The sequence below is a fragment of the Nicotiana tabacum genome, chromosome 6, assembly GCF_000715075.1.
Source record: "Nicotiana tabacum cultivar K326 chromosome 6, ASM71507v2, whole genome shotgun sequence".
Classification (NCBI taxonomy): domain Eukaryota; kingdom Viridiplantae; phylum Streptophyta; class Magnoliopsida; order Solanales; family Solanaceae; genus Nicotiana; species Nicotiana tabacum.
Window position 1 is genome coordinate 84,209,159 of NC_134085.1, and position 24,800 is coordinate 84,233,958.

General features: G+C 33.7%; 1 protein-coding gene across 1 annotated transcript; it reads left to right on the forward strand.

Annotated features, from left to right (window-relative positions):
- Nucleotides 1-17,756: 17,756 nt before the first annotated feature.
- Nucleotides 17,757-18,545, forward strand: LOC142181913 (secreted RxLR effector protein 161-like). Its single transcript, XM_075255588.1, has one exon. It carries the CDS (start codon nt 17,757-17,759, stop codon nt 18,543-18,545), a length of 789 nt encoding a protein of 262 aa, XP_075111689.1.
- Nucleotides 18,546-24,800: the final 6,255 nt, after the last annotated feature.

Here is a 24,800-nt window from a genome sequence, read left to right on the forward strand (position 1 = left end):
AACAAATAGCTCGTGTTTGCACTCGTCACCTCACGTACACGGCGCTCATATATCAAACAGTACCAAATCCTAATAAGGGGAGTTCCCCCATACAAGATTAGGCAAGTCACTTACCTCGAACCAAGCTCAAATCAATTTGAAATCACGCTCTTGCCACGATTATCAAACTCCAAGTGACCCCAAATCTAATCAAATCATTTCATAACGTAAATATAGCTACAAGCAACTAATTTAGCTAATGAAATCAAAGCTAGCGCAAGAAAATAGAAAAACGCCCAAAAATCCTCCCCGGGCCCACGTCTCGAAATCGGGTAAAAGTCACAAATTATGAACACTCATTCATCACGAGTCTAACCATACCAATGTTACTCAAATCCGATACCAAAATCTCTATCAAAACCCCAAAATTCGGCCTAAGAACTTTTCTCAATTTTCCCCCAATTTTTCACCCCAAATCCAAGATTAAATGATGAAATCAAGCTTAGATTAATGCGATATAATCAAAAAGGAGTTAGGAATCATTACCCACAAACTTTCTCCGAAAATCTCTTCAAATTTCGCCTTCTACCAAGCTCTCAATCAAAGTTTTGAGTTATCAACTCAAACCCTCGTTTTTGAACTTTAAATTCTGCCCAGTGATTTCCTTAATCGCGATCGCGGAAGCACCCTCGTGATCGTGAAGAACAATTTTGCTGACTCATAAGTTTACACTACACGAACGCATAAAACCCCACGCGAACGCGATATTCTGTCTCTCCCAACTACGCAATCGCAGACCACGCATCGCGTTCATGATGAACAAATGCGTGGCCCGAGCTTAGGTCCACTTAACTCTACGCGAACGCGAGTTAGCCCACGTGTTCGCTATGCATCACCTGATGAACTTACGTGATCGCATCCCTGTCTTAGCAAACGTGAAGAACAAACTTAGTTGGTCTCCTAAAATGCCCCACGCGATCGCGAGCCTTCTCACGCGATCGTGATGAAGGATTTTCTACAATAGAAACACCAGAAATCTGCCACTTCTCCAAGTCCAAAAATGACCCATTGAGCATCTGAAACACACCCGAGGCCCGGGGACCTCAACCAAACATGCCAACCAATCCTAAAATACCATACAAACTTATTCAAGACCTCAAATCATATCAAACAACGCTAAAATCATGAATCACCTTCCAATCCAAACTTTAAAAACTTGAAACTTCAAAATTCTACAACCGATGCCGAAAAAACCCAAAGCACGTCTGATTGACCCCAAATTTTGCACACATGTCATTTTTAACACTATGGATCTATTCCAACTTCTGGAATAGGATTCCGACCCAAAACTCCAAAAATTTAACTTTCGTCATTTCAAGCCTAAATGAGCTACGAACCTCAAAAACACAATCTGGACACGCCCCTAAGCCCAAAATCACCCAATGGAGCTAACGGAATCGATGAAATTCCATTCCGGAGTCATCTTCCTGTTGTTCTGACTACGGTCTAAATTCTAAGACTTAAGCTCCCATTTAGAGACTAAGTGCCCAAAACACTCCGAAACTCAAAACGAATCATCCCGTCAAATCACAATAGCAGAAAATAGATACGTGGAAGTAGTTAATAGGGGATCAGAGCATTAATTCTCCAAACGACCGGCCGGATCGTTACACCAGCCTGAACCATTTATACCAATAAGTCCTAAAACACGATACGAGCTTAGTCGAGCCTTCAAATCACATCAAATAATGCTAAAATCACGAATCGCACATCGATTCAAGCCAAATAAACTTTCACACTTCTAACTTCTACATTCGATGCGGAAACCTATCAAATCACGTCTGATTGACCTCAAATTTTACTCATAAGGCACAAATGACACAACGGACCTACTATAATTCCTGGAACTCTAATCCAAGCCCAGTAACCACAACGTTCACTCTCGCTTAAACTTCTAAATTCCCAATTTTTACCATTTCAATCCTAATTCAACTACGGACCTCCAAATTACAATTCAGACACACTCCTAAGTCCAAAATCATCCAACAGAGCTAACAGAACCATCAAAACTCCATTCTTGAGCCATTTACATACAAGTCAATATCCGGTCAATATTTTCAACTTAAGCTTCTAACCTCGAGACTAAGTGTATCAACTTATTTCGAAACCTCCCCGGAACCGAACCAACAACCCCCAACAAGTCACATAACAACTGTTAAGCATAAAATAAGCAATAAATGGGTGAAACGGGGTTACGACTCTCAAAACGAGTGGTCGAGTCGTTACAAAAACCCATCTACACCCGATTCTTTAGAACTTTCTAGTAATTCTACGAGATCCAGACTTTAATGTATTCCATGAATGTTAACTCTTCCTTCATGCATAAATCTAGTTATCATACTCAGTATTTTCTATGACTTATGAAAATGAGATGGGATCTTTATTAAGTCCAATGCCAAAATTTAACACTAGTAAATAAACCTCATAATCATCTGAAATAGCCAATTTTTTACTCTCTAAGATTTTTATTGGTATTTCTTATGGTTCATTGATTTCAGATATTTGTGAGTTAGTTTATTCATGAAGTGATTCATCCAAATAGTATTTGTTATTGTTAAAATATTCTTCAACGACTGAAATAATATTTTTTAATAGTGTGGAAGTAGACACATTCATGGATAATGGAATACTTACCCTTGATTCTTTTATTTTCACACTTTATTGTTCAACACTCCCACTAACTTCACCATCCTTAATTAATCTTGCACTATTGATTTCAATAATTTTCGAACTATGGTTTGGATAGTAAAACTCGTAACATTTAGATTTCTTTAGGCAACCAATAGGGCAATCACCTACTGTTCGAGAATCTAACTTCCTTTTGTGTGGATTATAAATTCTAGCTTTCACTTGGCAACTCAAATATACAGGTGCCTTAAACTAAATTTTCTTTCACTCCATAGTTCAAAATGAGTCCTTGGAATTACCTTACTAGAAATCCTGTTTAATAAATATACATTGATTTTAAGAGCAAACATCCATAGATGTTTGAGCAAGGAGATGTTACCCATCATGCTCCTAATCAATTTATTGAGATATTCTTTGCATAGTATGTCGTGCACATAATACATGTCCCTCGAGGAAATTTACAAATGAATTTGGACTAAAATCAGAGGGTACGCTTGTATTGATATGTTCAATTTTCAAGAAATTTAGTACTTATAGCGGCAACTATCTTATTTGTGTTTGGTTTGCTTTAACATAATGCAATCCAAACGTATATATTGAGATAAGATTTTTTTATTATAAATAATCTCATTTATTTTCTTTGGATATATATAATCCAAATATAGTGCAACAAGTAATAGGACTTTAATCTAGTGAACTACACATAATGCCAACATGATGAAAGGGATTCATAGAAAAGCATCTCCAAGTTTCAATTTGTATAAAGTCGCTAATTAGAATATCATAACTATAAGAAATAGTATTCCTTTATAAATTGAAACATTCATATTCAAGCACAAAATTAAACCTAGAGTCATCAAACCTTGAAAAAGAAATCAGATTCCAGAAATTAAAGGAACATGTGACGTTGGTAACCGATCAAAATGTTTTTTCATTATCCAGGATCAACTCATAAATCCATATGCCTTCAACTGGAATTCATACGATTTCTCACAAGCAAGAAAAGTTTAGTAGTATTTAATAGTCTGAATATAATCCTTTCAACACAATGTACATTTAATTAGTTACACTAAAATCAAATCACCAAGTATTATGAGAAACTTTAGTTAAGTTTGATTCGAAATATACAAAAAAAAAAAAAAAGGGAATGACATCTCTTTTCAGACCAAACTTTATGTTGAAGTAATCTTTCTCATAGTGTCCTTTTCTTTTGTAGAAGTAAACACTATCTACCTTTAGTTCATTCATAGCATCCAATGTAATAGGTGCTTTCTTTCTTATACTTATTGACTTTAGCTTTAGAACCTTTACCAACTCTTTGACTGGCAAAGTTGTCAGGTGACTGATCTAATTCTTTAGTCTCCTTTCCTCTTGAGTAAGCATACTGAATATCTCACAAATGTTTCACGTATCCTTAATAGTATTATTACTTAGAAAAGTCCATTCTTAGGGAGGAAGCAAATTTGAGATCAATTGTACTATATATGAGTCATCCAAAATTTATCGTTAATAGCTTTGATCCTAGCTGCAATCCATACACAGTTAATTACATAATGGATTCAGATAAACCAATCATTAGAGTATATCATAGTCAATAAAAGTGGGTTGCTCTAGTAGTGCGCACCCTCCACTTCCAACCAAGAGGTTGTGAGTTCGAGTCACTCCAAGAGCAAGATGGGGAGTTCTTGGAGGGAGGGATGTCGAGAGTCTATCGGAAACAGCTTCTCTATCTCAAGGCAAGGACTACGCACACACTACTCTCTCCAAACCCCACTAATGAGATTATACTGGATTGTTGATGTAGAGTATATCATAGTCCTCTTTTGAGTAGATATTATGGCATACTATCATTATTTAAATACCTTGCCTCATCATATTCACTGATCATAAAATGATTAGTTTACCTTTAAGAAAATTCATAAGTTAAAACAATAGTGAACGTCAATATATTCATTAGGAATTTTGTTGTAGCACCAGTGTAAAATTTTGGTTGTGTCGACTTATTTGCCCCTGTACTTATGTCATCGGATCACAGTTTTTCTGACAGAGACAATCAACTAGACCCCATGTGGATCCCACTTTACTCTTTAATTTCCGTTGCCTTCTTTAAAGAGGAAAGAGTCCACTCAGTTGTTTGTTTCCTTAAGCATGCATCAATATCTCGAGCTTGAAATAGGAACTCCTATGTTGAATTGATTTGTTTATTTTTTAATCATACTTTAGAATAATTTTGTGCATTATCACCTTAAATACCTTGCCTCTTTTGAGTAGATATTATGGCATACTATCATTATTTAAATACCTTGCCTCATCATATTCACTGATCATAAAATGATTAGTTTACCTTTAAGAAAATTCATAAGTTAAAACAATAGTGAACGTCAATATATTCATTAGGAATTTTGTTGTAGCACCAGTGTAAAATTTTGGTTGTGTCGACTTATTTGCCCCTGTACTTATGTCATCGGATCACAGTTTTTCTGACAGAGACAATCAACTAGACCCCATGTGGATCCCACTTTACTCTTTAATTTCCGTTGCCTTCTTTAAAGAGGAAAGAGTCCACTCAGTTGTTTGTTTCCTTAAGCATGCATCAATATCTCGAGCTTGAAATAGGAACTCCTATGTTGAATTGATTTGTTTATTTTTTAATCATACTTTAGAATAATTTTGTGCATTATCACCTTAAAAATAGCTACTAAATTATTATTTTGTGCGCATAACACTCTTAAGAGCACTTAGGTTGTTAAATATTTTGAATATTTTGGATAGTTATTATTCGATTTTTATTTATGTATAATTGGATATTTACCTTCATGCAATTAAATTGTTTGAATATATCAGATCACTTAGTTCAGTCAGATTTAAGTTTTGTTAATAGAAAAGACTTGGTTTATTGCTAACTTTACTTAATAAATATGAAACCACATTAAGTAATGACTCTGAAGGGCCTTATGCACTCAATCAGAGTGGCTCAAGGACGTTATCCTCCGATTTGGTTATATAACTGTGTATGTATCAATTATCCAAAAGTCAACACAGATCATAAGAAAACATAAGATTCAAGATGCTATCAAGGCGGGAAGTGATTCCGACAAAGAACAATAACAATATGAAACTATAACGACCCGATCGGTCGTTTTGAGTATTATATCCCCATTCACCTATTTACAGCTTTTTCTATGCTCAATTATTGTTATGTGACTTGCCGGGGTAGTTGGGATGTAAATATCGAGATGTATCATTCCTCATTTTAGTTACACTTGGCCTATTTTACGTGTTTGAGCTTTAAATGTTGAACTTGACACTACTAGAATTCCGAAAAAAAGCAACCAAACTTTAGCGACGAAAGTTGGTCTGTCAAGAAAAGCGACCAAAGTTGGTCGCTAAATTGGCGAAAATAATAAAATAATTATTTGATATACATTAGCGACCAAGGTTGGTCGCTAATTTTGTCAAAATATTGACCGGACTGGTCAGACTTGCTTGGTCAAAGGTATACTGAGATTAGCGACCAACGTTGGTCGCTACAGGGGGACCCACTTATATAATTATAATAATTATAATATTATTTTAAAAAAATTATAAAATATAAATAAATATAACTTAAATTAGCGACCAAAGTTGGTCGCTAATTAAGGGGTAAGCAGATAGCGACCAACTTTGGTCGCTAAAATGGGACCCAATTATAAAATTTTAATAATTATATTTTTATTTAAAAAAATTTATAAAATATAAAAAAATATAATTCAAATTTAGCGACCAAAGTTGGTCGCTTACGAAAATAGAGACCAACTTTGGTCGCTAATCTGGGATCGAGTTCTAACGTTTAACAATTATATTATTATTTTAAATATTATATAAAATATAAATAAATTTGATTTAAATTTAGCGACCAACTTTGGTCGCTAATTTAAATTTATGTATATTTAGCGACCAAAGTTGGTCTCTTTTCAGGTCAACAATGGTCAAAATTAAAAATCACTTTTGTATTTACTATCTAAATAATATAAATGTAACCCGCTAACACTTTTGTAATACAAAGGATGAATAGACTAAAATATACTCTAACATAGTATAGTATAGTATAGTATAGTATAGTATAGTATAGTATAGTATAGTATAGTATAGTATAGTATAGTATAGTATAGTATAGTATAGTATAGTATAGTATAGTATAGTATAGTATAGTATAGTATAGTATAGTATAGTATAGTATAGTATAGTATAGTATAGTATAGTATAGTATAGTATAGTATAGTATAGTATAGTATAGTATAGTATAGTATAGTATAGTATAGTATAGTATAGTATAGTATAGTATAGTATAGTATAGTATAGTATAGTATAGTATAGTATAGTATAGTATAGTATAGTATAGTATAGTATAGTATAGTATAGTATAGTATAGTATAGTATAGTATAGTATAGTATAGTATAGTATAGTATAGTATAGTATAGTATAGTATAGTATAGTATAGTATAGTATAGTATAGTATAGTATAGTATAGTATAGTATAGTATAGTATAGTATAGTATAGTATAGTATAGTATAGTATAGTATAGTATAGTATAGTATAGTATAGTATAGTATAGTATAGTATAGTATAGTATAGTATAGTATAGTATAGTATAGTATAGTATAGTATAGTATAGTATAGTATAGTATAGTATAGTATAGTATAGTATAGTATAGTATAGTATAGTATAGTATAGTATAGTATAGTATAGTATAGTATAGTATAGTATAGTATAGTATAGTATAGTATAGTATAGTATAGTATAGTATAGTATAGTATAGTATAGTATAGTATAGTATAGTATAGTATAGTATAGTATAGTATAGTATAGTATAGTATAGTATAGTATAGTATAGTATAGTATAGTATAGTATAGTATAGTATAGTATAGTATAGTATAGTATAGTATAGTATAGTATAGTATAGTATAGTATAGTATAGTATAGTATAGTATAGTATAGTATAGTATAGTATAGTATAGTATAGTATAGTATAGTATAGTATAGTATAGTATAGTATAGTATAGTATAGTATAGTATAGTATAGTATAGTATAGTATAGTATAGTATAGTATAGTATAGTATAGTATAGTATAGTATAGTATAGTATAGTATAGTATAGTATAGTATAGTATAGTATAGTATAGTATAGTATAGTATAGTATAGTATAGTATAGTATAGTATAGTATAGTATAGTATAGTATAGGGTTCTTTTAGGTATTGATACACTTGTAAATTGATTCATTGACTTATAACCTACTCATATGCATATATATATATATATATATATATATATATATATAAGCTATATTCGATATAATATTAGCTAATGCACTAATACTTAGTGCATAGTATAGTATAGTATAGTATATATACTAAGTGTATTATATATCAAGGTATATTCGATATATATAGTATAATATAGTATATAGTGTATATATATATATATATATATATATATATAAGAACATGAAGCGCTCGGAACACAGGGACGGGTTCTTTTAGGTATTGATACACTTGTAAATTGATTCATCGACTTATAACCTACTCATATGCATGTATATATATTAACAATAAATTAAAACGTCTTGACTTATATCAATTAATATATATATATATATATATATATATGTATATATATATATATATAGCTTAAATTGAATTAAAATCCTAAATTTATACTACATATGTACATAATTTTAAATTGAATTAAAAGTAATTTAATTTTTTTTAGAAATAGCAACCAAATTTTGGTCAAACGGTCAAAAAATAGCGACCAACTTTGGTCGCTATTTTGGTCAAAAAGTCAAAATTTATTTAGCTACCAAAATAGCGACCAAAGTTGGTCGCTATTTTTAATTCCAGTGTCAAAACCGGGTTTCCCCCCTCCGACTCCCAGCAGCAGCGGCGCCACCCACGCCACCGACGACCACCGACGGTAGCAGCTCCACCGCCGGCGACCTCCATTCCCAAGGTAGGTTTCTTTCTCCTTTCTTTGTTTTTTTCGAAATACAGTGATTTTGTTTAATTTATCCATGTTAGGGTTCAAAGTTATATATTATTTGTTCAACCATGTTAGGGTTCAAAGTTAATTTCTCCATATTAGGGTTTAATTTCTCCATGTTAGCGTTCAAAGTTAACTCAACCATATTAGGGTTCAAAGTTATATATTATTTGCATTATTTAGGGTTCTTATTAATACATTTAGTCCAAAATATTTAGTTTTACCTACTAATTTGGAGAAGAAATTGTTTGAAGAGAAGAAACCCTAAGAGTTGCACCTTTAGGATTATGTATTGGAATTTTAGTTTATAAATTAAAATTTTAGGATATGACTTGAACTTTTGTGGATATGAGTTAGAACCTTTAGGATATGAATTGAACCTTTAAGATATGAATTGAAATTTTTGGTTTATATATTGGAATTTTAGTTTATAAATTGAAATTTTAGGATATGACTTGAACTTTTATGGATATGAGTTGAACCTTTAGGATATGAATTGAACCTTTAGGATATTAGTTTATGTATTGGAATTTTAGTTTATAAATTGAAATTTTAGGATATGACTTGAACTTTTGTGGATATGAGTTGAACCTTTAGGATATGAATTGAACCTTTAGGATATGAATTGGACTTTTAGTTTATATATTGGAATTTTAGTTTATAAATTAAAATTTTAGGATATGACTTGAACTTTTGTGGATATGAGTTGAACCTTTAGGATATGAATTGAACCTTTAGGATATTAGTTTATGTATTGGAATTTTAGTTTATAAATTAAAATTTTAGGATATGACTTGAACTTTTGTGGATATGAGTTGAACCTTTAGGATATGAATTGAACATTTAGGATATGAATTGGACTTTTAGTTTATGTATTGGAATTTTAGTTTATAAATTGAAATTTTAGGATATGACTTGAACTTTTATGGATATGAGTTGAACCTTTAGGATATGAATTGAACCTTTAGGATATGAATTGGACTTTTAGTTTATGTATTGGAATTTTAGTTTATAAATTGGAATTTTAGGATATGACTTGAACTTTTGTGGATATGAGTTGAACCTTTAGGATATGAATTGGACTTTTAGTTTATGTATTGAAATTTTAGTGTATAAATTAAAATTTTAGGATATGACTTGAACTTTTGTGGATATGAGTTGAACTTTTAGGATATGAATTGAACCTTTAGGATATTAGTTTATGTATTGGAATTTTAGTTTATAAATTGAAATTTTAGGATATGACTTGAACTTTTGTAGATATGAGTTGAACTTTTAGGATATTTGTTTATGTATTGGAATTTTAGTTTATAAATTGAAATTTTAGGATATGACTTGAACTTTTGTGGATATGAGTTGAACCTTTAGGATATGAATTGAACCTTTAGGATATTAGTTTATGTATTGGAATTTTAGTTTAAAAATTGAAATTTTAGGATATGACTTGAACTTTTGTGGATATGAGTTGAATCTTTAGGATATTAGTTTATGTATTGGAATTTTAGTTTATAAATTGAAAATTTAGGATATGACTTGAACTTTTGTGGATATGCGTTGAACCTTTAGGATATGAATTGAACCTTTAGGATATGAATTGAATTTTTTGTGTATGAATTGATCTTTTAGGATATGAATTGAATTTTTTTTGTATGAATTGAACTTTTAGGATATGAATTGAGCATTTAGGATATGAATTGAACTTTTGTGGATATGAATTGAAATTTAGGATTGCGGGAGGATTTTGTAGAAGGGGTTGATGACTTTATTAGACATGCAATGCAACTTCCACCAAGAATAACTTAGACACAGTACCTGGCATAGTGTGCCTTTAATTGTTGTTCTCATTAGCGACAATGATGATGAGAAGGCAATGACATGTGTTTCAAACAGTGATGGTGTAGGTAGGAATTTAACATTTCCTAAATTGATAAAAGAAAAGGTTATAGAGGAATTCTCTACTTCATTTTCCAAGAGGAAGTAGAGAATTCCTCTATAACCTCTTCTTTTATCTGCTTAGGAAATGTTAAATTCTTACCTACACCATCACTGTTTGAAACACATGCCATTGCCTTCTCATCATCATTGTCGCTAATGAGTGCAACAATTGATCAAAGACACACCCTGTCGGGTACTGTATCCAAGTTACTCTCTGTATCTAAGTTCATCCCGAGTAATAGTACCACGAGGATAACCACCAAAGCCACCAAACAACTTTATGATGCCAATGAAGTAAGATGAGTTATTCAATGAGACTCGTATTGTAAAGAAGAAGAAAGAGACTGATCTAGAAATGTGGGTCGAGGGTCGAGCCTCAACTATACATGTAAGTTTTTTACTTTTCATTAAGTATTTTGATTTACTTTTATATAAATTTTGAAATACTAATTCAATATAATTTTTCTTATAGGTTCGCTTCACAACTGATGTGGGGGAATTCATACGCAGTCAGCCACCTAATGAGTCGGGCGAGGCAATCCAACTTTCGGATGAGGATGCTGAAAGAACACTCCTTGAGTACTTTATATACTTTGAACTAGACAATAGAACCCGTTTTCGAATGGGCTTGTAATAAGCGTTAACTTAGTTTTGTTAGCTTAATGTGTTAGTTCTATTGAACTTTATACTTTGTTGCTTTTTATTGTTGTTGTTGTTGTTGTTGTTTATTGTTGTTGTTGTTGTTGGCATAAAATGCATGTTTAGGATTTTTGGTAAGCTGGCAGGTGGTGTAGCTACCAAAACAGGCATTTTTTGGCAAAAATATATCAAGAAAAGCGACTAACTTTGGTCGCTAATTGGTCGTTTTTCCCTTAAAAAAATAATTTTCTGGGCAATAGCGACAACCTTGGTCACTATTTAACCCAGATTTCTCAAAAGCGACCAACTTTGGTTGCTATTCTATTTTAAAAAAATAATTTCTGGAAATATAGCGACCAAAGTTGGTCGCTTATAATTAAAAAAAAAAAACTTGAAGTTAGTGACCAACTATGGTCGCTTATTTTTTAAAAAAATAAAAAAATTAATAAAAAAGCGACCAATCTTGGTCTCTATTTTCCAGATTTTAAAATATAATATTTGGACTAGAGACCAAAGTTGGTCGCTTTTTTATAATTAATAATAAATAAATAAATAACGTATTTTACATTTAGAGACCAATTTTGATCGCCAAAATTATATTATTAAAATAATAAAGCGACCAAAGTTGGTTGCTATAGTCTTTACCCGGAATATTTGGTCCTTTTACCTTAGAGACCAAAGTTGGTCGCTAATTAGCGACCAACTTTGGTCCCTAAAATAAAGGGACCAGCAATATTGCGACCAGGCATGTTTGGTCGCTTTTTGGTCGCTTTTAGTGGTCGCTTTTTACCGGATTTTTAGTAGTGTGAAAGCATGTCTATATTTTTGTACTATTATTTCTATATTTGGATTGTACCTGTTGAGCTCGCCACTACTTTCATCCCAAAGGTTAAACTTGTTACTTATTGAGTTGGTTGTATTTATGATACACTATGCACTTCGTATGCAGATCCATGTATTTCGTGCATGGTGGTTGTTGATTTCTGCAGCTTTATTAGTCGGAGATTTTCAAGGTAGCTGCCTTGGCGTTCACAGACCTTGACTCTCCTCCTTTATCTTTTAGTTTGTTTATACTGTTCTACTTTCCTAGACAATGTTTCAGTTGTTAGACCGTATTATTGTATAGAGCTCGTGTACTCCGTGACACCAGGATCTTTTGGCAAATTTTGTATTGAGTTGTGATGTTTTCATCCATTTTTATGTGGTTTTTACTTACTTAAACGTATTTCAATATATTTTGAATTTAAAATATTGGTATGTGTGAGTTGTCAACTTCCTAGTATCATAATTGGTGCCCTAACGACATATTGAGTTTTTGATCGTGACAGAAACAATGAGGTTCGCGGGCTTTAATCTTGCGAAAAGGGTTCGTTTTGAAGTAATGGCATTATAATTACGTGTTGGAATTTGGACTTACGTTAATTGGTTATAGCTTGAAAGGATAGTGACGTGGCCCAAGTGGTGGATAAATAAAAGGCCTAATATTAAATATTGTGTGTATGGATAAGTGATGCCCAATAACTATTGGTCTGTGATGGGTAGGCACTCGTTATAAATAGAGGCCAACCCCCCTTTCCCTAGCTATTAGAAAACCCTAGCGTATTCTGCCTCTTGAATACGTAGTAAAGGTAGACGTCCTATCGGTCAAGTTCTCCGGGCTGTGAGAGCGTTTAGCTAATGGATCGTGGAAGTTGGTCTCGGGCTTAATCGTCCGTTTGATGTCGTTGTTGAATCGATAGAGTTGAACGGTACGCTTTCTTAATCTCTAACTCAAGATTATAATTTTATATATATATGATTGATTTCTGCTATGGTTGCGATTTAATAATCTTACAGTTAGTATCAGAGCCACCATAATTAGAGATTAAGATCAAAAAATTAATCTTGAGTTTCAATAAAAAAAAAAAGAGTTGGAAAAGTTGTCGATCCTTTCGCTTATGGACGGCGACAGAGAAAAATTTCGAACTTGCCCGATTGTTCTGATTTTTTGATTGAAAGTGTTATTGTTTACTTGTTTGAGATTGAAACAAACAAATAAAAGAGAAAAGAATGATGTCGCTGAAATTTTGTGGCGTCTGTAAAACGATGAAATCCTAATCTGAAGAGGGTTTAATACACGTTGACGGACACAATATAATGGTCTGACATAATGGGGGATTAATTAAATTAAAATAGGCTAGACCTTGAGAACATGGTGGCGGCTGCAAAGAGGAATTAGATCCACATATTGTATTAACAAGAACACCCACATGCCATTATTTTGTGATTATTTAAATCATAATAAAATATGCACTTGGACTCAAGTAATAGATGCTTTTTACAAATTCTACTTTTTTTTCTTTTAATGAACGTGAGATCTTTTATTAAAGTCCCACGAAGAATTGCAGCCTCCATATTTGACATGTTGTGTGTGGATTAATTTTCTATGTTCTGTTATGTCCTTGCCCAGCGTGACCATTAAATTAAACTTCCCATGGATGCTTCCAGTCTCCTTTTAAAGTCAAAGAAAGGAATTAAAAATAAATAGAAGGGTTTTAAATATATGGGTATTATTTTATCACATGTATTAATGTATATAATTAAGAACTTGTGATTAATAAATAGTATCACCAAAGTGATCTATTTATTTGGAGTCACTGAAAATTCTTAATACATTGTACATGTCAAAAATATTATACATGGATTGAGATTTATGATTAATAGATAGTTTCCACCAAAGTGGTTTATTTATTTGTGTCATTGTAATATTCTCAATGCACTATGTCTAAATTATCCTTTATTAGTGTATATTAGTGTTAGGAGGTTTTCTTTTTGATACGAGTGATGCTAAACTAATTTATGAGATAAGATGTTATATTTCAACCCAAAGGATGAAGCTTAATATCTTGGATTCTCATGTATATATATTAAATAAATAAATAAATAAATAAATAAGGATAATTTGATGTAAGAGGAGGTTTTGTGTCTCTTATCTAAAGGAAGGACACAATGTATGTCTTGTACTCTTTGATAATAAGGGGAGGAAGTTTTGTATCTCTTGCCTAAAGATGGGATGCAATGAATGCCTTGGACTCCTTGATTTTTTTTTAAAGGGGAGACAGTTGCATCTTCCACCCAAAGGAGGGATGTAATGGATGTTTTTGACTCTTTTGGTTTATATACACATGCCCATAATTCTATCTAATTTTGGGTTGTTTGCTTATATAGCTGTTAACAACATGACTACTCAATTGAATTCCATTGAAACTCTGACTAGTAGCAACTACAAGAAATGGAAACAGGATGTTGAAATAGTGTTAGGTCTGATGGACCTTGACTTTGCATTGACTGAACAGAAACCTACTGAACCTATAACTACTAGCACTGCTGATGAAAAGGCTAAGTATGATAAATGGATGAAGGCTAACAAATTGAGCCTTATGATCATAAAGAGATCCATTTCCAATCACATAAAGGGTGCAATTAAGGATAATGGAAATGTAAAAGATTTCCTGAGTGCCATTAAACAGAAATTGCTAGAATTTGATAAAGTTGAGATAGGTAGGCTGATTGATTCCTTGTCCACCATTAAGTATGACCTTGTAGGTAGTGTCCGTGATCATATTATGAAATTGGTTAACATGCTACAAAACTGAACAATTTAGGTATAACCATTACCGATAATTTTCTTGTTCACCAATCTCTAAGGTCCCTTCCTAAGCAGTTTAACCAACTTAAGACAACCTATGATGCACAAAAGAAAAAGTGGAGTGTTGATGAGCTTATTACTGTTTGTGTGGTAGAAGAAGGGAGGATCCAAAAGGAGAAAGTTAAAGGTGTAGTGAACTTTGTTAGTTCGTCTAGGTCAGCTGCTTATCCTTCTTATAAAAGAAAAGGTGGACCCAAATTTCACAAAAGGAAATATGGTCAGTCTCATCATCTAGGTGGTAATAGTGGTCATACTAATAAGTCTGGTGTTAATCAAGGTCAGTATCATAATCTTCTTGGTCCACAAGATGTAATTAAGAAAGAAATCAAGTGTTGGGATTGCAAACAAGTAGGTCATAAGAAAGCTAGTTGTCCTCTGAAAAAGAAATCAGGTAATCTTTTGACTTTTGTCTGCTTTGAAACTAGTCTTGTTCATGTTCCTCTAAATTCCTGGTGGTTGGATAGTGGTGCAACTGTTCATGTAACCAATGACTTGCAGGATCTAGTAAGCAGACGAAAGCCAAAAGAGGATGAAGCCAGTGTTGTTATGGGCAATGGACTCAAAGCAAAAGTAGAGTTTATAGGGACATCTATTTTACTTTTTAAAAATAATTCTAGTATTTGTTTAGAAAATACTATTTTTGTACCGTCTATGTGACGGAAAATAGTTTTGGTTTCCCTTTTGGACAAAGTTGGTTATTCATTTCAACAAAGTAATTGTATTATTAAAATTTCCTATGATTCACATGGTGTTGCTGATGCCTTTTTAAGTGATGGTCTATATCGCTTGAATGTATTGAATGAAACTTTTTCTGCAATACATGTTGAAAATATTGTCCACAAAAGGTCTACTATGAGTAAAATGTCTTACCTATTATGGCATAGGCGTCTTGGTCATATTTCTAAAGAAAGAATTGAATGATTGGTAAAGGAAAATATTTTACCTGTTCTTGATCCAAAAGATTTCGAAACTTGTGTGGATTGTGTTAAGGGTAAAATGACCAAGGTTAAGAGAAAGGGTTCCACTAGGAGCTCTGAACTCTTAGAAATAATTCATACTGATATTAATGGAACTTATGTACCTACTTTGATAAATCATAAGTATTTTATTACTTTTATTGATGATTTTTCAAGGTACTGTTATATATATCTTTTAAAAGAAAAATCTGAAGCACTTGCTAAGTTTAAAATTTACAAGACTGAAGTTGAAAAACAGTTTGGGAAGTCCATTAAGATAGTGAGGTCTGATCGTGGTGGTGAGTACTATGGAATATATGATGATTCTGGTCAATGTATGGGGCCTTTTGCTTTATTTTTGCAAGAATGTGGGATAGTAGCACAATATACCATGCCAGGTACTCCTGAGCAGAATGGTGTGGCTGAAAGACGAAATCATACTCTCATAGAAATGGTGAGAAGTATGATGTCAAGGACTAGCCTACCTGAGTCTCTTTGGGGTAAAACCTTAAAAATAGCTAGCTATATCCTGACTAGAGTTCCTACAAAATCTGTCTTGAAAACTCCCTTTGAACTATGGACAACCCAAAAACCTAGCTTGAATCATTTTCACATTTGGGGATGTCCAGCTGAAGTTCCTATTTATTCACCCACAGAAAAGAAAACTGATCCTAAAACTACCAGTTGTTTATTTATAGGCTATCCTGATCACTCTAAAGGTTTTAGGTTTTTCTATCCTGGGCGTGGCACTAGAATCGTTGAGTCTATTAATTCAAAATTTCTTGAGCATGATGTTTGTGATTGTGATTGTTCATGTGGTAAGGAAATTATATTGAAAGAGAATGAAGTCATTGTCCTTGTTGTACATGAAAAGGTGATAAACCAACCTATTTATGAGGGGGAGAATCAAGGGAACAACGATTCAGATCCCATAGTTCCTGAGCAAAATGTTTACCATGAACCACTCCGCAGGTCACAAAAATAAAGAAGGTCTGCCATCTCTGATGATTTTATCGTGTATGTGACTAAAAATCTTAGTGATACTGGAGAGCTGACCGATCCTTTATCATATGATCAAGCTATTTCCTCTCCATTTGTTGATAAATGGCGTGAGGCAATGAAAGATGAAATGCTCTCCATGGAACACAATAGAGTGTGGGAGTTAGTTGAATTGCCTGTAGGTTTTAGGCCTATTGGTTGCAAATGGGTGTTTAAAACTAAAAAAGACTCCAAGGGAAACATAGACCATTATAAAGCAAGGTTGATTGCTAAGATTTACATTCAGAAAGAAGGTATTGATTATAAAGAAATATTTTCTCCTGTTTCATCCAAAGATGCATTTAGAATTGTGATGCTCTTGTAGCTCATTTTGATTTAGAATTGCACCAGATGGATGTTAAAACTGCTTTCCTGAATGAGAGTCTACTTGAAGAAGTTTACATGGTTCAACCTGAAGGATTTAAAGAAGCTGGTAAAGAACATCTAGTGTGCAAGCTTAACAAATCCATATATGGGCTTAAACAAGCCTCCAGGCAGTGGTACTTGAAATTTGATGAAATTATTACAAAATTTGGATTTGTGGAAAATAAGCTTGATGAATGTGTTTATCTCAAAATAGCTAATGGTAGTTTCATTATTATGGTTCTTATGTTGATGATATTCTGCTTGCCACAAATGATTTGGGCTTGATGAATAAGACCAAACAATACTTGTCTAGGTCTTTTGCTATGAATGATCTTGGTGAAGCCTCTTTTGTTCTTGGGATAGAAATTAAAAGAGATAAGTCACGTGATTTATTAGGTTTATCATAGCGTTCCTACATTGAGAGTGTTCTTAAAACTTCCAATATGCAAGACTGTAGACCTGGTGTTGCACCTGTTGTAAAAGGGGATAAACTTAGTAAAGATCAATGTTCGAAAAATGAAGTTGAAATGAGAACCATGAAAGATGTGCCATATGCAAGTGTTGTTGGTTATTTGATGTACATACAAGTCTGTACAAGGCTTGATATTGCTTTTGCTGTTAACATGTTGGGAAGATTTTCTTCTAATCCTAGGTGGGCACATTGGGTGACTGCAAAGAAAGTGATGAGATATCTACAGCGCACTAAAGACTTCATGCTTGTGTACAAAAAGGTTGATGATCTGGATCTTCTAGTATATTCAGATTCTGATTTTGCAGGTTATCAAGACACTATGAAATCAACTTCTTTGTATATTTTTATATTGGGTAGAGGTGTTATTTCTTGGAAAAGTGAGAAACAAAGCATCACTGCTACATCTACAATGGAATCTGAGTTTATTGCTTGTTTTGAGACTGCTTCACATGCTGTTTGGATGAAGAATTTTCTTACTAAATTACAAATTGTGGATTTTATATCTAAACCGGTGACTATTTTTTGTGACAACAGTGCATCTGTGTTCTTCTCTAAAAACAACAAAAGAATAAGAGGCTCTAAGCATGTTAGCCTTAAGTTTCTTAAGGTTAGAGACATGGTAAAAGAAGGTGATATATGTATTAAGCATATTAGCACAGAATCTATGTTGGTTGATCCTTTGACTAAAGGTCTCAGGCCTGTAGTGTTTAATGAACATGCTAAAAATATGGGCATTTTAGAGTCTTTTGATGTGCTTTAGTCAGTGGGAGTTACTTTGTAATTGCTGACTGAGATATTGCTTTTTTATAAATTATAATTTTATGCAAGCTTGTGTTATTTTATATTTGTTATGCTTATTGACTAACATGATAATTCATTTATTTTTTATTTATAATTGGATATTTTATAAACTCGTGATATCTTTGAGTTTTGCTGCTTGTTGCCTTGATTATCCCGGGTAAAGCACAAGGGAAACCTCCTAAGGTGATATGATTTTAATGTCATTTAATTTGGAGGCTCCTGATGTGATATGGTTATTATATCACTTGGAGGATTATTTCTTTCTAAGAGGTGTGAATCTATTCACCTTGATTAGAAAGTTAATATGCTTAGCACACATGTTTGATCCATGTTGATAGAAATTCTAGCATATGTAGTCGTAGATAGAATTCATACCTTAAAATGGTGTGATGCCTGCTACAATTCATTGTTAGTATTCTCTATTGAAACTGGATGGATTGTTATATGGGTCATTCTATATTTGGCTATGTGAGTAGTGTGGCCACTGTAGAGTCTATAATCTTTTTTCAAAATGATTTTCTTAAAACTCAAAAGTTTTAAATTTTTTTTCTTGTCCTCAATTAACGTTTGCGTCGAAATGGGAGAATGTTGGAATTTGGACTTACGTTAATTGGTTATAGCCTGAAAGGATAGTGACGTGACCCAAGTGGTGGATAAATAAAAGGCCTAATATTAAATATTGTGTGTGTGGATAAGTGAGACCCAATAACTATTGGCCTGTGATGGGTAGGCACTCTTTATAAATAGAGACCAACCTCCTTTCCCTAGCTATTAGAAAACCCTAGCGTATTCTGCCTCTTGAATACGTGGTAAAGGTAGACGTCCTATCGGTCAAGTTCTCCGGGCTGTGAGAGCATTTAGCTAGTGGATCGGGTTGTCGCTGTTGAATCGATGGAGTTGAACGGTACGTTTTCTTAATCTCTAACTCAAGATTATGATTTTATATATGTATGATTGTGTCTTGATCTCTGCTATGGCCGCAATTTAATAATCTTACATTACGTTCTTTGTACATCATGCAAAAAAAAAAAGAGTGACCTTAGCATACCTTTGTCGTTTAGTTAATGGGTCAATGTATATCCTCCTGAACACTTCAATCTTATACAGCAACTTCAACTCAAAGTCCAAGCTTCTATGAGCTCACAACAATCATTAATGCAGCAACTCAATCTTGTTAATTTATATTGGTAGTTACTAACTGCCCATTTTTGTTGGTTCTTTTCTTCCCATTGTGGATAGGCTTTTCCAGAGATGAAGTCATGGGCCACACTGATGCAAGCATACAGTTCGGGATGACTTTCTCTTATTTGCATCCTTGATGAATAGAGGAAGGATAAAGAAATATATTTACTCTTATTTGTTCAATTTTGCGCTTTGTATTTCCTTGATTATTGGCATGAGATTTAATACTCTGAAATATTAATAGCTGGGGGCTTAGGAGAAGAACATATGAAGATAACACATGGTCTAAATCCAAATTTTTTTATTATTCTCTTGATAAGAATGCATCCAAAATGAACAGCCATGTAATCCACCTACGCATGTAAAATTACATGTTGGCTCCTGTCCTTGCACGTTATTTAGATAAAAAATGTTATTTCTCTAAGCTAAGTCTCTTGCGGCTACATATTTTCTTTCAGAAAAGACGGGACCTCATTTTGGCTTCACATATCACCTCTACATAATATCCCAAAGTGTGATGACCCAAAAGGCTCATCTCGTATTTTAGAATCCAATTCGGGGTTCCGAGGCCTTCAAGATCTTATTTTCCTTCTCCTCGATTTGCATGCATAGTCTGGGCGCGCTTCCGGAAGCCTATATGTGAAAAATTGAGAAAATGCTAAATTTTGCCTTGAAAATTGAATTAAGTTGACTTCGGTCAAAATTTTGGGTAAACGGACCCGGACCCATGATTTGACGGTCCCGAAAGGTCCGTAGAAAAATATGGGACTTGGACGTATGCCCGGAATTGAATTCCGAGGTCCCTAGCCCGAGAAATTAATTTTTGAAGAAAATTGTTTAACTGAAAAATATAAGAAGTTTGGAAATCGAATAATGCTTGAATTGTTTAACTGAAAAATATAAGAAGTTTCAAAGGCATTGCAACAAGCTTGGTCCCAGTTGAAAGGAACGCCTTTATGTATGAGGCAACTGAATGGTTAGCACCTCCCAGCTAGGTTTGAGATAAATCTCCTAAGGTATGCTAGCTTTCCTTGAAAACTTTTCAATTCATGAATATCCTTAGGCTTAGGCATTTTCAAAATGGCATCCACTTTATCTTGATCAATTTCGATCCCTCGATGCCGGATAATGAAACCAAGGAACTTTCCAAAAGTAAATCCAAAGGTAGATTTTTCAATGGATTCATCCTAAGTTGATACCTCTGGAGCAACTCAAACACCATTCTCAAGTCTTTCAAGTGGTCATTCTTCTTTCTTGATTTTACCACCAAGTAGTCAACATAGAATTCAACATTCTTGTGGAGAAGGTCATCAAAGATATTCTGCATAGCCCTTTGGTAAGTAGCACTAGCGTTCTTCAAGCCAAAAGGCATTAACTTGTAGCAATAAATACCCTTAGAGGTGCGGAATACAGTAAACTCTTCATCTTTTGGTGCCATTCGAATTTGGTTATAGCCTGACGAACCGTCCATGAAAGACATTACCTCATAACTAGTAGTAGGATCGATCATCATCTCTAGAATAGGAAGTGGGAATTCATCTTTGGCCCATACATTTTTGAGATCCCTAAAGTCAACACGCACTCGAATTTAACCATTCTTCTTTCTCACTGGAAAAATACTTGAAACCTATGTTGAGTATTTAACTTTACAAATAAAGCAAGCTTCAATGAGTTTATTAACTTTAATTTCGATCAAGGGAACCAAGTCCGTCCTAAAGTGCCTTTGAGCTTGCTTAATAGGATGAGCGACATTCTTGACCGCAAGGTAATGGACTGCTACTTTAGGGTTCAAGCTAGGCATATATTTGTAGCTCCAAGCAAAGACATTCCTAAACTCCTTGAGTAACTCCATATAAGTTCTTTCTTCACCGGCTACTAGTAAAGCACTTAGATAAGTAGGCCTCGGTTCTTCATCAATGCAAGGTTTACTTTTTTTACAGCGTCCACTGTTGTCTTTACCCCTTTTTCAATTTCAGGTAGAGCATCCTTTGCATCTTAATATTCTTGAGGGTCCCCAGCATTGAAGGATATGTGATAACACGGTGAAACATCATCCAATTTCTCATCATCCTCCATTAGAGACGAAATACCATTCTAGCCTAATGCAGTAAAATGATATGAAGAACCCACACTTTCTTCATCTTTGTCACGTTACTTAGTATAAACCACAGTATATGGCTTTAAATTCAGTACTTCTTTACATGAAACCACAAGTTTTGTTTGTCTCCTCATTATAGAAGGAACCAAACATCGAAAATCCTTAGAGATCTTCTGGATTCTGGGCGAAGCGGGTATTCTTATGCTTTGATAATTTCTTTGGAACTTGTTCCCCTTCTTTAATGGACCCAATATCTATAATACAAAAGTCCTCACAGTTAATTTCCAAGTCTATCAAAGATAGAAGGCTTGTTAAAAGCGGTAGATTCATCTTCTACAGTGATATAATTATTGCTCTCCCTTCTTATGGAGATGCGCACTAGTAACTGTTGCTTGTATCTCAAACCTTCATGTGGTTGCCTCGTAGCAGCTTCTGATTGGAGGTTCCCTAACTTTGATGGCTCATTGGGATTGTATACGGCTTAGCCTATAAGCATTAGGATCAAAATCTTCATTTGTTCGTTTGTAGGGAGTGCCACATTCTGCAAATAATTTTGGGCCACAAACCATGCAAACGACATTGAGGACAACTTTACTGCTTCAATTCGTTTGACCGGAAAAGTTAACCCTTTAGATGATTCAGTAAAGTTGAATGAAATGCACTGGCGGTTCACGACATATTTATTTATTAAACATTATTTGGAATTGAAGTCGGATCACATGAAATGCACACCCGGATTTCAAAATTGTGTGTCACAACTACGTCACGGGAACCGTACCCATAGCTATGGCATTTTATTTAATTAACGCGCCTAAAGCAAACTACGAGAATTCAAAGTGCTTTCTACACTAAGTTGTAAAATTAATATGAGGGCCATAGGCTATGTGATTCAATTGTGTGAATGGCGCACCTCAATTTCTTTAAAGTAGAGATTTGTATTCAACTATAACAATCGAACACAATCGAATTCCACAAATACTAAAGTGATATCTCTTTAACATATTTTTAGGATCATCACCAACACTCAGTACTGCCATATACGATTTAGCAATGGAATAAAACTTATCCTTCAGAAGATCAACAAAATGCAGCAAGACCTTTCAAACTTTGTACCTGTGGGTCTAATTTTGATAAAACTAACCAATTTCTAAATACAAGGCCACAAAATGGCTACTTGAAATCAGTCAATTTCCTTTGAGCACAAACTAAAACCAAATGTCCATCTACTATTCTATTCAACTTCAAATACAAATAACAACTCGACAACATAATTTTAATATGGAAAACTCAAGGAAAGAATCAGTAGCACACAGACCTAATCGAACAAAGAAGATATGCCAAAATCAATGGAAAACAACAGAATTCACGAAAAAAAAATTGCATCATAGACGGGTACCACATAAACCCGCTCTTAAACATTTCCAATCTAACAGAATTTCAACTATCATTATATTTCGATCAACACCATAATAAGATAAAGAGCAAAGAGATGAACCTGAATGTGAAAAAAACTTTCAATTAATTCCGTTTGGAAGTAGATACACTTTGAGGCAACGACTGAAGCTTGTAAAAGAATGAAATAATGAACAAATCCCAACAACACGAACTGAAACAGCGATTCTGGATCTCGACGGCGACGAACTCGGACACCCCCAACAGCAACCTCAGGTAGAAACTCCAATCGGCTCAGTCGACCTCCATTTGTTTTTCTGGCGGAAGAAGAAGCTAAAGGGTCCCTCAAATTTTTATCAGAAATGGCTCTATTTTTTTAGGTTCAAGGCGTTAGCTCTGTCCGTTGCAGTCGATGGCAGCGTCGTCACTCGCCGGTGACCAATTTCGGTGAGGCAGCAGCTTTGAATGAAGGAGAAGAGGAGTCGAAATCGGCAATTGTTGCTGCTTTTGTGAGGAGGATCCTCGGTTAAAGTCTAGGTTCTTTGGATTGAAGAAGCTTCGTTGGTTTTTGTCTGTGGAAGGAAGGTCCGAAAATGGCTGCTATAGAGTGTTTTTGGTGTTCTAGGGTTTTGTTGCCATGGGTGTATGGAAGAAGATGAAATCTAGGGGGTGGGGGGGTCATTTTGGAGGCGAAGTGAAGAAGCAGCTGCTGGAAAATTATTTTGGTCCCTTCGTTCGCTCCTTAGGTGTAAGGAAGATGAATCTCTCTAGGTTGAAAAATGGCGGGCAACTTTAGGTCCTTAGGCGTCTGATTTTTAGTTCTTAGAGTCTATCTCTTTCTTTTGTATTTTCAGCTCCTTTTATCAGATTTTAGGCATTAGTCTAGGTTTTGGGGTAACGGGGGTTTTGAGCTCAAGGGCTAGTCCGAAAGTGGGCCATTTTCTTGCCCAAAGTTGAGCTAAAATTGTCTTGAATTAACTAACGATTGGGCTTCTTAAAAAATCTGGATTTCATTAACTAAAGGCCTAAGTTTTTCTTATTTAAAATAGTATAAAGCATTTATAAAAATGTAAAACTACTCCTAATTAATTAAAAAACTATTAAAGATAAACTTAAAATGAAACTAGTTCTTTTTTTGGTATTTTTCAAGATTAAAAATGACTACGAAACATTAATGAAACTACTTTTTTTTGTAATTTTCATCTTCTTGTAATAAAATAAAGTAAAAGAGTCAAAAATTAGTTGAAATGGCGATATTAGACCTAAATTAAATATTTACATGCTAAAATATAAAAAATCTTGGGGAGGATCAAAAATCACATGTCTACAACTGCCCCTCTTTGAATGGGAATGCGAAGAGTTTTCAGACAAAGAATGACTAGACAGGTTTTTTGACCCAACCCTTATTTAAGGAGACCAAAAACTAAGAGGAAGGAGAATGTGACTGAGCCCTGGTATCTGAGCTGCCTAAATATCCTTGGCTATAAAGGAATCAGGTCACGTGTAGTTTAGAAGTGAGTGAGATGATGGAATATATGTCGA